Genomic DNA, 14,990 nt, shown 5'->3' with positions numbered 1-14,990 from the left:
TATTCTGCATAGAGAAGCTCAAACATCCAGGTGAAGTGACAACGAGGAAAACACATTTTGAGTGAAGATGGACTTTAATATTTTACATTTTTCCATATCCAGAATCTACAAATATGCTTCTTGAGGAAAAAGGCAACGCACCTCTCCAGTTGAGGACAGTGTCTCGAGACAGCATACGACCTTCGACTGCGTAAACATTATTACAGTCCGTCCCGTCTGACTTCATAATCCATATGGATGAGAAAATAAGCATATTTTCGTTCACTCATAAAAACCTTTGTCTCACTAGGAAGCCTAAATAAAAAGTCCCAGTTCTTACACTGCTTTCAAATGCTTTAAGGTCATCCTCACTGTCATTAAAACCACAATCTGTTGAACACATGGATGACTAGCCAAAATAAACTTGTTCATTTTCAGGAGATAGAAACATTTCCTCCCTTATATAAATTTTTAACAGCCCTTTTTCTTAAAATACAAATGCCTACATGTTAGCAAAAGTACTTTATTCAGCAAACACAAAAATAACATTAACCTCCATTGACCTACAAATGTAACTAATATTTCCATCAACATCACTCACAGGCCTCACAGGCTGCACGATCGACCAGAGCAAGCGGTTCAAGGTCGTTCTGTAATTCATCCTGATTCCTGCGTCTTTCGTCCCGTTCATGAGATGACTTCATGCTTTCTGCCCGTCTGGACGAAAGCGTCGACACAGTGGTCGATGTCCTCGTCTGTGTGGGCAGCTGAAATCTGAACACGGATTCTGGCTTTGCCCTTCGGCACCACTGGGTAGGAGAATCCAATCACATAGATGCCTGTGGAGGAAAGAGATGCGTCATGAGCGTTTGAAACATTTCCTGCGGTAGTTAAGATGGTTTATTCACATCAGCTGTTCTCAGTAAAAGTACAACATACTGTACACGTGACTTTTCATTGGTTTGATGTACTGTCGTCTTCCGCTCTTGGTCAATCCTGGTGAGTCCCAGTGCATTTTTGATTTAAACATAATTTTATCTTTAAATGCTTCATTACAGGGTTGGGGAACGTCCGGCTCAGACCTCAGACTGAAATGCCAGTCGTTTCAGAAATACAAGAAAGCAGCTGCATTTTTTCAGCCATAAAGAAAATAAAATAAAATAGCAGCCTAACATGTTCTTCTGTGTGGTCCCTGAATGCAACATACACATAGTGGTTGATATCTCGTCAATGCATCATGGCACCTGTCAGTAAAAGAAAAGTAGAGTTTTTTTTTTGCTGAAGCGAAAAGAAAACCAGTGCATCTAAGTTAGTTGTGTGGACGAGCTCGCAGTCATGAAAAAGACCAAAAAAGAAAAAAATGCTTAACTGCATGAGCTGCAAGGAAAAACTTGGATGATGGTTCTTTGACAGAATTTGGATGCCCAACAATCAGCTGCAGCGCTGTTCACATTGGACGAAGTTAAATTGTTCCAAAGTGTCAGTTTGTTTGGAATATTTCATGGAGATGAAGGAAAACCTGACGTGGAAACTCAGTGATAATAAGTGTCTGTGTGATTTGGCCTTCATGGTGGACATTAAAGAACCTCTCTGAGCTTAACCTCCAGCATCCTCTCAGCTCTCTGCTTTCAGATGTGAAATCATTTGAAGCAAATTAAAGATGTGGCAACTGGAAAGAGGAAACACTGTATTGTCCTGTTCTGCCAGAACAAAAGGAATATGTAACACCCCTCTCACTCCCTTGGAGGCTGTCCTAGCCAACCTCAGCAGACTGGCTAACACGGAAGGGCTGTCTGCTGATCAAGATCATCTGGGCCCTCAGGCTATCAAAGCTGATCCATTTGTCATTTATAAATGCACCAACGACACGTTAAAAAAATTCGCTAGTAGCAGTGACGGAAGTTGCTGCCATCACTGAAAGAAGGATAAACAGCACAGAGAGTCATTTGTCTGGTAACACTGAGCGTTTTCCTATTCTGCAAGAAAATCTGAATATGCTCCTTCAGGCGTTTAATGAGACATTTCAGGACATGAAAAGTAAACAAAAGGAACTGAACATATTTGCTATGTGGTTCATGTGGAACCAGCTGATTTACCTGACAACCAAGTTGTGTAACCAAGGTGTCACAAAGCGGTGAACCTCACTTCATCCTTTCAAGGATGCTCCTTTCATACCCAATCATGATACTATCACCTGTTACCAATCAACCTGTTTACCTGTGGAATGATCCAAACAGGTGTTTTTGGAGCATTCCACAACTTTCCCAGTCTTTTGTTGCTCCTGTCCCAACTTGTTTGAAACATGTTGCTGCATCAAATTCAAAATGAGCATAAATTTACAAAGATCAATGAAGCTGATGAGGTGAAACATTAAATATATTGTCCTTGACTGTTTTCAATTGACTATATGTCAAAAAGAATGAACAAATGATCACATTCTATATTCATTCATGTTTTACACAACACCCAGCTTTTTTGGAATTGTGGTTGTAGCAGACGCAGCGTGGTTCAATCAATTCAGGACACAGTGTGGAGTAAAGCCGAATGAAAGGGCTGCGTGGACATGGGGCAACATTTTGTGATGCATTTCAATCAGGGTCACGTTTCTTGACTGCCGTCTCACCTAACTTCAGCATATCGTCGGCCATCACAGATGCCAGCCGTGCGTCGCCCAGCATCACGGGACAGATGGGGTGAGCTGAGCCTGCAATGGTGAAGCCAGCCTGCGTCATCTTGTTCCTGAATCTGAATGGACAGCAAGAAAAAGAAAAAAATATTAGAGTCAGTGTTACACAATTACAGAAGGACAGCACTGTAAGTGTACATGCACCAGCCAGGAATATCAGTACGTATATGCTCTCTGTCAGAATAACCTGTGCTCATGTTCCTTTGGTACAACTGATAGGCACCAGTGACAGAGATCTGTTTGTGACGTGCTGGTAAAGGCTGATGGAGCCAAACTCAAAGAGTAAGCGAAGGTCACCAAGTCTGGCTGTTTTTGATATTTCTCCCATGTTTGCATGTGTTCTTTAATGAATGTAGCTCACAACATGGCCTGAAGGTAGCATGTGAGTGTAACTAAACGATGTTGGGAAACAAGATAGGGAAACGTACCAACCCTAACATATTTTCAGAGCAAATATTAGATCTTTTAGTTAATGTTCGATAACATTACAAGGTAGTTTCTGTTGATTTCCTTTGTTGACAATTCAGTGTTCAAACTCTGCTTTGGTAACAGGGGAGGGGTCGTCTTTTTGACTACTGTGTAGCACTTCTAACACCTCTAGACAGCAGCGTAACACAGTTCCTCCTCCTGGGTGTTTGCTCTGTCATTTCCATAAGCAAACACAGTCCATATTTATACAGGACAAATTTAAAAAAAAAAAAAGTCGTGTCGCTGAATGAACAGCTGAGCAAGGAACGTCTCATAGCATTTTGTCAAAGCCCACCTCATGGTTTTGGCCGTCATGCTCTGTGCAATCTCACTGGAGGCGAGCAGCAGCTCCACAGCCCGGGTGGCACAGCCCACCACGGGAGGGGGGAGGGAGTTGGAGAACAGGTACGGCCGCGAACGCTGCCTCAGGAGGTCAATGAGAGGCTTAGGGCCAACTGTGTAGCCACCTGAAAAAAAAAAATTTATTTAACAGAGGAAGACTGATTTGGCATGGATCAGTTACATCTTATACATATATACATATTCTCTTTCTGGAGTTACATGAGAAGAAAATAAATGGTTAGCTTAGCATAGATCTGGAAACAAGGAGAAACAGCTTGGATGGCTCTGTAGGCCGTTTCAGGGCTTTTGTGTCAAAATATTTCTTGGCTGGGAGGAGTTATTTCCTGGAGTCATAACCCCCATAAAACCATAGCTCGTCATTTTTACATTACAGTTTTTGTGAAGATTAAAACAAAATAAATATAACACATAAACTATAGCAATAATGTGTCAGACGTTGTGTTTTCATCTTGTAGGAATATTAGAAATGCGCTTTAAAGTTGTATGTGTGAACAAAGGCAGAACCTGTATGTTATCCAAGTCATACGCCAGAGGGAGACATACCAGCTGCTCCACCCAGTGCTTTTCCAAGGGTGGAGTTCACAATGTGAACTCTGTCCATCACGCCCAGGAGCTCGTCTGTTCCTCTGCAAGTCACAGGCAGCAGCAGCATTAGTTAAACCCCCATGAACTCGACTTTACTGCAGCCCTCGTGTGCAGGACGTTACTTTGACGACACCTACTGGCCACATCAACAACACACCTGTTCCCCAGTGCTGCGGGGCAGCCACCTTTCACTAGGCTCCACCTTTTCCCTCTACAAACAATTTCATGTCATTACACTCATTTGAAAAGTGTAATTCCAAGCACATTCCTGCCTCTGCCTCAGTATGTCCCATCTTATCTGCCTCAAATCTTACTATGCATAACAAAATACTAAATAAATTTAATATGTAATGCCTTTATATCAATTTAAAGAAACAGCATGTTGATGATGTCTCAAGTCAACATAGTAAGCAGGTGAAATAAAAACAGTATTATTTAACTCTTATTAACACTGTTAAATGATGTTCAACTTCAGCAGATTTTATATTCTTTAAATTGAATAAACTCTAGAAATCAATGTGCCTAAACACCTGAGGTGGCTCTACTACTGCCATACACGTCCCTTTAAATCATAAATATATAAAAATAAATAATAAATAAAGACACTAATTTTCCATGCAAGACAGACAGCAGGTTGGCTTTTTGTATGTTTTTCTGCTGGTCTGCCATTAAAAAACACAGAGCCAAAAGTACAAAGATGAAAAAGAAATGCATTATTTGCATTTTCTGGTTAAGCAGCATTTTACCCACCTGCCCCGGGGCCCCAGGAAGCCGGTGGCGTGGCATTCGTCTATAAACACCATGGCTCCATACTGTTCGGCCAGGTCACAGATTCCCGTTAAGGGAGCCACGTCTCCATCCATAGAGAAGACTCCATCTGTCACTATGAGGCGCATACGAGATGACTGAGGAGGACAGAACAGAGTCCTGGTGATCAGTGGAGCACAAACTGGTCCTGTCGCAGTCTAATCAATACTGTAACCCTGACCTGACCCTGTCACCTCAGTAATGTGGGTTTAATACACCATGAAACTCAAATGAACATGCTATCAGGCTGACCTGTGTGAACTCTTCTGATTAACTACGTAAAAACACTGTTTGTGTCTCAGATGAGGACAGCTGTGGTGAGCATTTGTCATTATTGTTGACAGGTCTTATCAATATCCGCCGTTGAGGACCCACACGAGGTGGAAGCGCTGCCGAGCACTGTGATTGGTCAGCTCTCACATGAGCGGCTGTGCAAACCAGAGGCGAAAAGTGATTTTGCTCTTTCTAAACCACACACAGAGCTGATCTATGATGTGATGCCATATCAGTGGCATAAACATTAGCTAAATGCACAGTAATAATGTTGGCCTCCATGTGAAAACCCATACTTGGTGTCCTGCGGCACAGGAAGACATTCACACACACCTGAGACTCTTTGAGCCTGTTCTCCAGGTCACTGAGGTCCATGTGTTTGTAGCGCAGCCGCTTTGCCCGACACAGACGGATCCCATCAATGATGGAGGCATGGTTCAGCTCATCAGACAGCACTGCGTCATCTGGGCCCAGCAGGACCTGGTGTGAGAGAAATGGGATGCTTTATTGATCCTAACAGGATCAAGGGTCTTGTTCTAGTCTGCTGGAGAAGGTGGAGAGGGAAGCATGACATACCTCAAACAGCCCAGCATTGGCATCAAAACAGCTGGCATAGAGGATGCAGTCCTCCCTCTCATGAAACTCTGCCAGCTTCCGCTCCAAATGTTTGTGTAGGTCCTACAAACACAGGAAGAACTCATGAACACCACAAGGTGTAGCTGTAATACACCTCTGTATGTGCCGTTATCCGTGTGTTAATGTGATGAATGAAAGGTGAATCAGCCGTAATACCTGTGTGCCACAGATGAATCTGACAGAACTCAGTCCAGCACCGTATGACTTCAGAGCATCAATCCCTGCCTGCACCACCTCTGGATGACTGGACAGTCCCAGGTAGTTGTTGGCACAGAAATTCAATATGCCTGAGGGAGAGGAGGAGAGTTTAGATGGAGAACAGGAAACCTAAGGTGCAAAGGTCACTGTCCGAGTCTGCAATAACACACTTTCCAGGTTAAAATCACTGCGACAAACCCTGCAACTGACATGCTGCCTGTATTATAAAAACAATACAATGAAGCCAATGCAGCAGAACAACAGCTGACAGAGAAAAACAATGCATGGGGCTGCATGTTGCCCTCCAGATGAATTCAGCAGAGCCACGCTCACATGGCAGGGGCCACGGCCTAAAGTCAGCTGGCCATTCAGAAATCAGCAGAGTCTTAAGCAAAGGTTGGTCCTGCAGTGTGAACACTGGCTCTCTGCCCTGCTGGCAGACCAGCAAACATGACACAGATCAACTGCACCACATTCACTCTGCTTTCACTTCTACTGTTAAAGTCACATTTATAACTGCTTACTGGCGGTATTAAAAGGCGGTTTTCAGAAGGGTTGTGTTTCTGCACAGGTTTCCTACAGGTCCTGCTAATGAACTCAGTGTTGTGAAACAGGTGGGTAGCAAGCCTGTGTGTCCTCCAGTAGCGCCGCATGACTTTAGTCGACCGCAGTTTGAGTCAAGTTCAGAAACAAGATAACATCGTGGCAAAGCGGCAAACAACGACCAACACAGCCAGCAACAATGTTATGATGTAGAATGCGAGCCCCGTGGTGCGTTTAAGTGACACTTGGGTGTCACTGTTAGCACGTTTTTATAAAAGCTGTTGCTTTAACCACTCACTGCTCCGGCTGCCGTCCACGTTGATTTGAGGACCCTGCTTGGACGTGATGATCCTCTCCGCTTTCCACGTCCCCGCGGCTCGGATACTGTCGAGCTCGCTCTCTAGCACCGCTCTGGCTTCGGCGACAGCGGCGTAGCTCCGGCTCGAAGTCGCGGCCGAGGGCCGGAGGACCCCCCACGCTGGTTTCACCAAACTCCGGGCAGCTTTTCCGAGAGACATGACGGCGAAGTCGTATATTTGAGGTATGAAACGTGCAGGAGCGCTGGACGTAAAGAGCAAACACCAGGCGTGGCTGCGTCACCTTACTAATCGTAGGCGTATGTGTAGTAGACCAATCAGAAGCCAGGAAACGTGCCAGGTGGCTTGTTTTGTCCAATCAGATTTCAGGGAGTATTTATTTATTTCTTTTATCGAAACCACTTATCTAGTAACACATTAATGACACCTGTAACACAAATACTTTGCATTTGAGTGTAATCATTACCAGAAACACACTCTGATCCTGCTTACCCTCTGTGGCTCTGTCTTTTTTAAACTGATGCAATGCTCGTGTATTTTTAAGCCATTTCAGAAAAACCAAAGCCACAAGTCACGTCTGATCATCAGACAGGGATTTAAAAAGATGTGCAAATATACTGCAATCTGAGGATGGAATGAGAACAGCCAGACTTCCAGTTAATAGTTTTAGTTTAATAGATGACAGCAGCCTGTCACGACTTCCTGTTAAACTTCAAGACAACGTCACAAGTGACTGTTGGATGTTAAAAAAAAAAAAAACCTTGTTCAGTTTTCTCTGACATCCTGCATCAATAATGATGTGAAGCATCAAACTATTCTATTATGTAATAGCTGAGCTCCTCTTACATGTAACTTTACAGTGTTTGCTACTTTGACAGGGGCGTTTTCTGGAACCCATCATCATGTTTGACAACATATATATATATATATCAGCAATATAATACACAATCTATGTTGCAAAAATTGTTTTCTGTAACAATATCCACTCTCTCTCCTTCAACAGCAGGAATGTAACCATATAAAATGTGCAAATGTTTGCATTCCACACATGGACAAACCCTCATAACAATATCAAGTAAAAACCTCGGTCCTTCAACAAATAACATTATTTTTAGCAGTTAAAAAACACCTTTGCTCCGCAGTAAAGAGCAGTATACAGAGTTACGATGGCCTTCCTCGGATGTGGGTAGTGATTCCCATTTCAAATGTGCCATTCAACCATTGATCTAAAAGAAATCTCCGCTTCTCAGCCGATGGCGCAGGAGCCTCATGAGTATTGTTAGTTTGGCAGGTTTAAAGTGTAGCTTAAGACTCAGAGTGGTTGGTATCCTGTGAGGAAGCTCTCAGCGACGGCAGGCGCTCAGCTGCTTTTGCTCTTTCGGCCAAAAACCTGTCAAACTCTGCAGAGGGAGAGAAGCAGGATTAGATCATTTCACCAACTCTCCAATGTCACTTCACTGAATAGAATAATGGGATAAATGAGCGGGGAAGAAGAAATGCAAACAACAAGGGGATTTTATAAAAGGATGCTGGTGTCAATATAAACAAATGAGAAAAACATCAAATGAGGTCTGAAGAGTGGTAGTGCATGGCACCATATGGCCATTTGATCCTCCAGTGCCACCTACAGGTCAAATGCAGAAATAACTAGCAGCTGATTTGAGACTAAGGGGTAAAAATTAGAGTTTAATTTATTTATATCTATGAAGAAGAAAGTTGGTGCAAAACCTCACGATGAGCCTGCAGCTCCAAGTATATCCAGTCAGTTCAGCACAACAAAGGGCCCAAGCTAGCGAGCACTGTGTGTGCACTGGCATTACAACAAACTACACATCAAATATACAGAAAGTTTAACACACAACAGCTCATCAGATGCTGAGGGTGTACATGAAAACTAAATGAATGATCAAAGCTGCTAATTTTAAAAAGGAAGTTGATTGTAAAGACTCTCACCTTCACTGGTCACACCATCTGAATCCTCAAAGTCATCATACTGTGTCACAAACAGAAAACAGAAAAGACACAAAAGATGGACATGGTTACAGAATTATTCCTGTTCAGTTTTGTGTGGATACATCAGACAGTCTTGAATAGTTTGGACTGTTAAAGTACATTTATTGATGGATGCTTTTGACACATTTATAATAATGTGTTTAGTTCACCACCTCAGTTCAGCATAGTTGCATGCTGACTACAGCTGAGGTTTAACCAAAGTACTGGACAGAATAAAACTTAAGGAATCACCAAAGTGATAACAATTCATTCAGGAAACATGAAATCAGTCCATCGAACCACTATGTTGCCATCCTAGTATTAAAAGTCAATGGATAATCAGACTACATGATGCAGTACAGAGACATTCCATGTGCAGAAAAGACAAATAACACAGTAAATGTAGTGATTCAGCCATTTACCTCATCGTCCAGCGCTAGCCATTTCTCAATATCATCCATTACACTGGACTGGTTGATAGGAATCTAACAAAGATAGAAGAGCACCGGGATGGTCAGTGCAGTCAAATATAAAGTCAGTCATTAGACGTCATGAAGATGTAATGAAGTTACCAAACCAAAACCAAACAAACAAAAAAAAAACAAACCCCCACACACACAAGAACAACCACATGTCAGTAAGCAAAGCATGAGATATGACAACTATGTAGCATATCAGGACGGTGCATCCAAACGTTGTCATGCTCTGTAGTGGGTGTAGGTCCAAAAAAAAAAAAAACTTATAGTCTTCACCACACATAAAAGCATGCAAACCATTGTGCTTTATCTCAAAACCTTAACCACCAAACCCATGAAGGGATCCAAACAAAAGCAATCCAGACCACAGCAGAAGTAAACTGCGACCTCATGACAAAACAAAGAGAGGGAGGGTGTGGAGAGGTGCAGCGAAGTGAAACTGGGACAACACTTTGGACACAGACCCACCATTCCCCTTTTAATCATCCAATCTAACTTTGGTGAGGAGCTGCAGGTGGAGGCTGGGCTGCCATCCTTCATACACAGACAGAGAGTTCATTTAGGAAGAGAACAGTTTCTGAGACAAAGACAACACGTAGTCAAGCAAAGAGCCTTTATAGTCCAGGTGTTACTGCACTGTTTCTTTACTGAAACTCAGTGAAAGCAGACCCCCTCCTATAAATAAGACAGCTCAGGCCTCGTATACGGCACCATCAATACCTATATAGTGAGCTTGTGACTCTGCTGCACGTGAGACCTCAGAAGTTGACCTGAGGTTGGTGTCAGATGTGAGGACCATGATACACAACACTGGGTTTTCATTACAAAAGCTAGAAAAGTTTCTTAAGTCAAATAAGCAATTTCCAGCGATCCTAAAGGTCACATCACAAGTGTGAAAAATTCAATCACAGCTGGGTACCAGAGTAAGTCGTCATGTCTGCTTACCGTTCCTGTGTTTAGCAGCCTGCTGTCCTGAGCCTGAGCCAGGCCGTCCACTGCAGCCTCACTCTGCTCACTGAAACACAGGGTTTGCACGCTGGTTAGCTGCCACGAAAGCTGCTGACTTCAGTCAACACGTGGTGAAAAATCTTAAAAAGGGATTAGAGGGAATGAGTCGGAACCAAACTCCAAAACAAAGACCTGCGTCTTTGCAAACGCCATTCCTGAGAATGTGTGTGAGAAAGAGCTGCATGGCTGCTCTTTTTTATCTGCTGTACCCCCACAGAAGAACTCAAGTACCCTTCATCAACAGCACCATGTTCCAACATGAATAAATAAGGGCGCGTCTACTGTATGTTCCTAAGGTTCTGTGCTCCCTGGATCCTACGTTCTCCAGTCTCCTCTTAATATGACAAAATAAAGAGTTTTGAAGGTTTTAAAACACTGGAATGTGGACTATATTTCAACTGCATATTCATTACTTTTATCGGACTCCTCTGCCCACTTGCTGACTGGTTTTTATGTAGTCCTACTCTTTTCATGTACTGTCAACAGGAGTAACTGTTTCAGTCAATACCAAAAACACAGTCTTTGAAACTTGTGTGTTCTGTCTGAGGTCATTAAAACTGTGGTTTGTGGTCTTTCTGTACCTCGGTCTTTGTTGAGTCGAGACACTTATTTTCTGTGATAACGTGTCATCTGATTCACTTGTACCTGCAAGAAGAACAGCAACGTGTTTTCAGTACGTAGAAGAAGCAGAGACAGCATGTAGGTATGCATGAGGCCTGGAGCACTTACTAAGTCTGACCATCTGACTGGACAAACTGTCAGCTCTTGATTGGCTGAGTGAGCTGTCATTGGTAACTGACGCGCCCCGTGATTGGCTGATGGACTCAGCTGTCAGATCGAGGTCTGCCAGGTTGACGTACGTGTGGCTCTGAGAGACAAAAAGCAACATATTGAACGTCTCTGATGAAACCATTTCATAAAATTAAAGTGCTGCATTGTGAAGGAGGAATAACAGCCAATTCCAAAATGACTGTCTTTACCTTCTCTGCTGTGTTTGGACCGTTTGTTATCCGTCTTTCAAACCTGTAAACAGCAGACCGAACATCATAACCAAGCGGTGAAACGGAGCCTGAACCATCCTTTTCTTTTGTTAATCAGTAAGGTAGTATAATAATAACAGATGTGGTTCACCTGTGGTAGCGAGTAAAGGCGGTGTTCATCTCATCGTTAGCTGCCAGCAACTCTTCGATCAGCTTCTCCTCGCTGAGTCTGGGGACGATCTTCACTATCCTCTCTTGCATTTCCTTACACACTGTGTATAACTGCTAATGACACAATCAGACAAAGAATGTGTGGGTGGGGGGGAGTTGAGGGGGCAGATGCAACACAAAATGTATAAAGCACGAGATCAGTTAAGGAAAACGCACTGTTGCTCAATGTGAATGGATGGAAGTGATTTTCCAGCACTTCTCATTAATAAAGCCTGAGTCTGTGGTTTTTTTTTACCTCCAGCAGCTCCATGTCTGCTTGCTTTACTGTGACAGGATCCAGCTGACTCATCATGTCCGACATCATTGTCAGGTTGCTTCGCACCACTCCCAGCTCTGTCTTCAGCTTTTTGATCTGGAATACCAATCATATTTCCTTCAGAAATACAGCTCTAATAATGACTGCAAATGCAACTATTGATTTCAGGAGCTCTGGAGGCCGAAATGAACCGAGAGACGTAGAGACAGCAGTTTAGCTAAAGTGGAAAAATCCCGGCCATCACCTGGCTGGGAGTGAAGGCATTGGTTCCCTCCAGGGCCAGTTTTAGCTCAGAAGTCTGGGGTGGGATGAGCGGAGGTTTGGAAGAGAGGAGCGCAGCGGGCAAGGTGGTGACAGCGGGCCCGTTCCCAGGCAAAGTCTGGTAAGCAAAGGCACAGAAATGACCCGAAAGAGAAATGAGCAAAGATGAAAGGTAGCACCCAAGTATCAGTGTCAGCGGCGTGAGAGCACCGGCCACGTTTGTACCTTTTGTGAAGCTTGGACGGGCGTGTAACCATCCAGCTCTGTCATGGGGAACTCAAGTCCTTTCCTTCGCAGGTCTTCGTACACCGACACCACGCCCGTCAGGTCGGGCGAGCTACGGAATGCATCAGCCCACGCCTTGACAGGAGAAAACCGCAAATTACTGCCAGGCTGCAGAGCAACATGACAACACCGAGACTCAGAACAGGACAGCACCGTACCTGTATGATGCTGAGCACTCTGTCGTGCAGGACCAACGGAGGGTTGTTTCTCGGAATGATCGAGCGCACCAGGACCCCCTCGACGAAATCCCGTGTCGTCACCAGGATGTGGAACCTGTAGCCGCAGTTCTTCACGCAAGTCTCCAGGACCTGAAGTCACAGGAGGGGGCGAGGAAAACACATTTTACAACTCAAACCAAGTGATGAGAACACAAACCAGCTCAACAGGGAGGCGGCAGAGCATGACGAGGGAGCGACACTCACCGTTAGCGCCTGCATGACCTCCTTGAAGTTCTTGTTGCCCACAATCCTTTTCTTTATGGCTCTGACTGCGTCTTTGGGCCTGCAATGAGAGAATTTTCAACAGTCACGGGCATGCATCCTCTAGAGGACTCGCCAGTCCCGGATGCTAACAGATAACAGCGCACACACACACCCTTCCTCTGAGCTGTTGATCATGTCGCAGATCTCCATGTTGATGGCCCAGTCCTCTGACGGCAGGCTGGAGCTGGTCGCAGCCTCTGTGAACAATGAGGTGAATACACACGGCTGAATAATATGAACCAGCTGGCGAAAATGACTGTTCACTCTAGAGTTATTAATAATATGATTCTGTCATTTATTCATTCTTACTACATGTTTCTCACCATATAATAAACATTTCTTCTTAGCATGACAAACATAACACTTCACAGCTGATACAGTGCACAGAAAACAATTAGTGCACAAATTATTTATCTGATTTGTGGTATTTCACAAGGATTCATGTTAGGACCTTCCTAGTACACATAAATGAAGTCTGTAGTTGATTATTAATCATATAGTTTGCCTTTATGGTTATTAAAAGGATGAATTTGTCATTCATTAGTATGCTTAATACATACAGTACTTTCACATTCTACTCATCATCATCATAATCACTGTTATTAAATTAAATTAGGTTTGTGGTCTTGCGTGACATCCCACATGGATCCATCTTAAAACTCTTACCTGTTCTAATATTTGTAAATTATGATTATTGTTTCTGTATGCTGACAATCCGGCAGTGTTAGCGAATCCAGAATGTGTGTTTGACATAGAAAACAACGAGAAATGTGGAAATTTGATGGACGGTAAAGTTTTACAGCTCTTGGGTAAGACTGAATCTATTTTTGTTTTTTGCCTCAAATTGAAAACTTGCTCAAACCAGATTCCTTCATGTTACCTGCAAACAAACAGCATGTGGTAACTCTGTCATTTCACATGTTAATGTCTACATATTGTGATTAAATAATAACAAATGTCTGTGAATGGCCGAGCAGCAGACTGCTTACAGGTGTCTGAGTGGAGACACCAGCATAAGTTCTAACTCAGTCAGAAATCACAGATATAGACCCTTTGAAACATTTTAGAGTAACATTTGAGAAAGCTTTGCCAAATAAAGTGAGATGCTCTGAATATATTACAGTTTATTAAAACAGGTATAAATACCCCTAATTTATGGATATTCAAAGAAGGCAGATAGTGAGTAATACTGTCTCCTCTATTGTTAAATCTGCTTATCTATTTATTTTAATGCCTGAGTCAGTAAAGACACATATGCAGTCATTAGGCTCGAACATGCATGTAATTTAGGTCAGGAGGATGTCGGCCTATTGGCAGGTCAAACAGACACGATCACAGCCAATCAGCTGCAGCATCACAGCGTCTAAATCCCGCCTCCGCTAAATCATTGCTGAGCGGACGCGTCAATCAAACCGCGAGCCGTCGCTCTCTGTCATTAATGACCGCTCCTCGGTTCGTTATTTTAACGCACTGACGCTATCTGTGCGCTGAAAAGCGCTTTGTGGCGAAAAGGCAGACGCGGCCCGACAGAGATGAGCGCGTCGGAGGCGGAATGACTCCGGCGACGCTGGCCGAGCCCGACCGGTTATTACTGTGTCACTGGCGGCGGTTGTCGAACAGCTCACCGATCCGCTGTCCCACCGGCGTGCTGAACGGGTTGCCCATTAAAAACTCCATGATGAGAGCGGCGAGGGCCCGGCCAAGCAGCGACGTCCCCGCGCAGAGCCGTGCGTCGCGCCTGCTGCCGCTGCTGCTGCTGCTGCTCCTGCTCCTCCTGCTGCTCCTGCTGCTCCTCCTCACTCCACAAAGTGGGGCACCGGAGCCGCTGCGTCACACTTTAAAGCGACAGCAGCCCGCGATCATCACACCGACCGCGAGAGGATGCGAGTGCGCTGCACACAGGCGTTTTGCGTGTCTGCACCCACTGGAAAATAAAGCCATCCCTGTCTTTATATCAGCTATTCTCACCTGATAGCGACATGACGGGGGGTGACATCTGTCACTATGGAGACTGAAGCAACAGATCAAATGCATCCTGAAATACATACACTGTATTTTCAAATGAATGAGCATGTCTGGAGGTGTGTACAAACTATGTGCAAATGGGGACAGAAATCAGCTTGTATTCATTGATCTGTTTTAACCCTCACGAGACTGAGACCCT

At 44.0% G+C, this 14,990-nt stretch overlaps 2 protein-coding genes across 4 annotated transcripts; both read right to left on the bottom strand.

The window, feature by feature from the left end:
• Positions 1–62: 62 nt before the first annotated feature.
• gcat (glycine C-acetyltransferase) lies at positions 63–7,142 on the bottom strand. The gene is made up of 9 exons (XM_041957424.1): positions 6,837–7,142; positions 5,954–6,084; positions 5,738–5,839; positions 5,495–5,641; positions 4,832–4,986; positions 4,040–4,122; positions 3,429–3,600; positions 2,603–2,724; positions 63–818 (listed from the first exon to the last, which is right to left on the bottom strand). The coding sequence occupies exons 1-9, from the start codon at positions 7,054–7,056 to the stop codon at positions 667–669; spliced, it is 1,284 nt and encodes a 427-aa protein (XP_041813358.1). The 5' UTR covers positions 7,057–7,142; the 3' UTR covers positions 63–666.
• A 141-nt stretch (positions 7,143–7,283) lies between these two features.
• On the bottom strand, positions 7,284–14,618 carry tom1 (target of myb1 membrane trafficking protein). 3 transcript variants are annotated; one of them, XM_041956566.1, is made up of 16 exons: positions 14,452–14,618; positions 12,939–13,023; positions 12,767–12,845; positions 12,503–12,652; positions 12,285–12,419; positions 12,043–12,177; positions 11,778–11,894; positions 11,463–11,596; positions 11,312–11,354; positions 11,061–11,199; positions 10,913–10,976; positions 10,269–10,338; positions 9,792–9,857; positions 9,270–9,332; positions 8,809–8,848; positions 7,284–8,255 (listed from the first exon to the last, which is right to left on the bottom strand). In XM_041956566.1, the coding sequence occupies exons 1-16, from the start codon at positions 14,501–14,503 to the stop codon at positions 8,161–8,163; spliced, it is 1,467 nt and encodes a 488-aa protein (XP_041812500.1). In that variant the 5' UTR covers positions 14,504–14,618; the 3' UTR covers positions 7,284–8,160. The 3 variants fall into 3 exon arrangements, with proteins under 3 accessions (XP_041812500.1, XP_041812502.1, XP_041812503.1); XM_041956568.1 differs by lacking the exon at positions 9,792–9,857; XM_041956569.1 differs by lacking the exon at positions 12,043–12,177.
• Positions 14,619–14,990: the final 372 nt, after the last annotated feature.

Source organism: Chelmon rostratus, chromosome 17, assembly GCF_017976325.1.
Source record: "Chelmon rostratus isolate fCheRos1 chromosome 17, fCheRos1.pri, whole genome shotgun sequence".
NCBI classification, from domain to species: domain Eukaryota; kingdom Metazoa; phylum Chordata; class Actinopteri; order Chaetodontiformes; family Chaetodontidae; genus Chelmon; species Chelmon rostratus.
This window is presented reverse-complemented; position numbering and strand designations above follow the sequence as displayed.

Coding starts and splice junctions, on each gene's coding strand:
- tom1 (XM_041956566.1), bottom strand. CDS start 14,503: ATGGAGTTTTTAATGGGCAACCCGTTCAGCACGCCGGTGGGACAGCGG. Junction 12,653..12,766: donor AGGTCATGCAGGCGCTAACG/GTGAGTGTCGCT, acceptor CTGTGACTTCAG/GTCCTGGAGACTTGCGTGAA. Junction 11,355..11,462: donor GCCTTTACTCGCTACCACAG/GTGAACCACATC, acceptor TGCTGTTTACAG/GTTTGAAAGACGGATAACAA.
- gcat (XM_041957424.1), bottom strand. CDS start 7,056: ATGTCTCTCGGAAAAGCTGCCCGGAGTTTGGTGAAACCAGCGTGGGGG. Junction 4,987..5,494: donor ACAGGCTCAAAGAGTCTCAG/GTGTGTGTGAAT, acceptor TGTCCTCCTCAG/TCATCTCGTATGCGCCTCAT. Junction 4,123..4,831: donor TTCCTGGGGCCCCGGGGCAG/GTGGGTAAAATG, acceptor TGTGACTTGCAG/AGGAACAGACGAGCTCCTGG.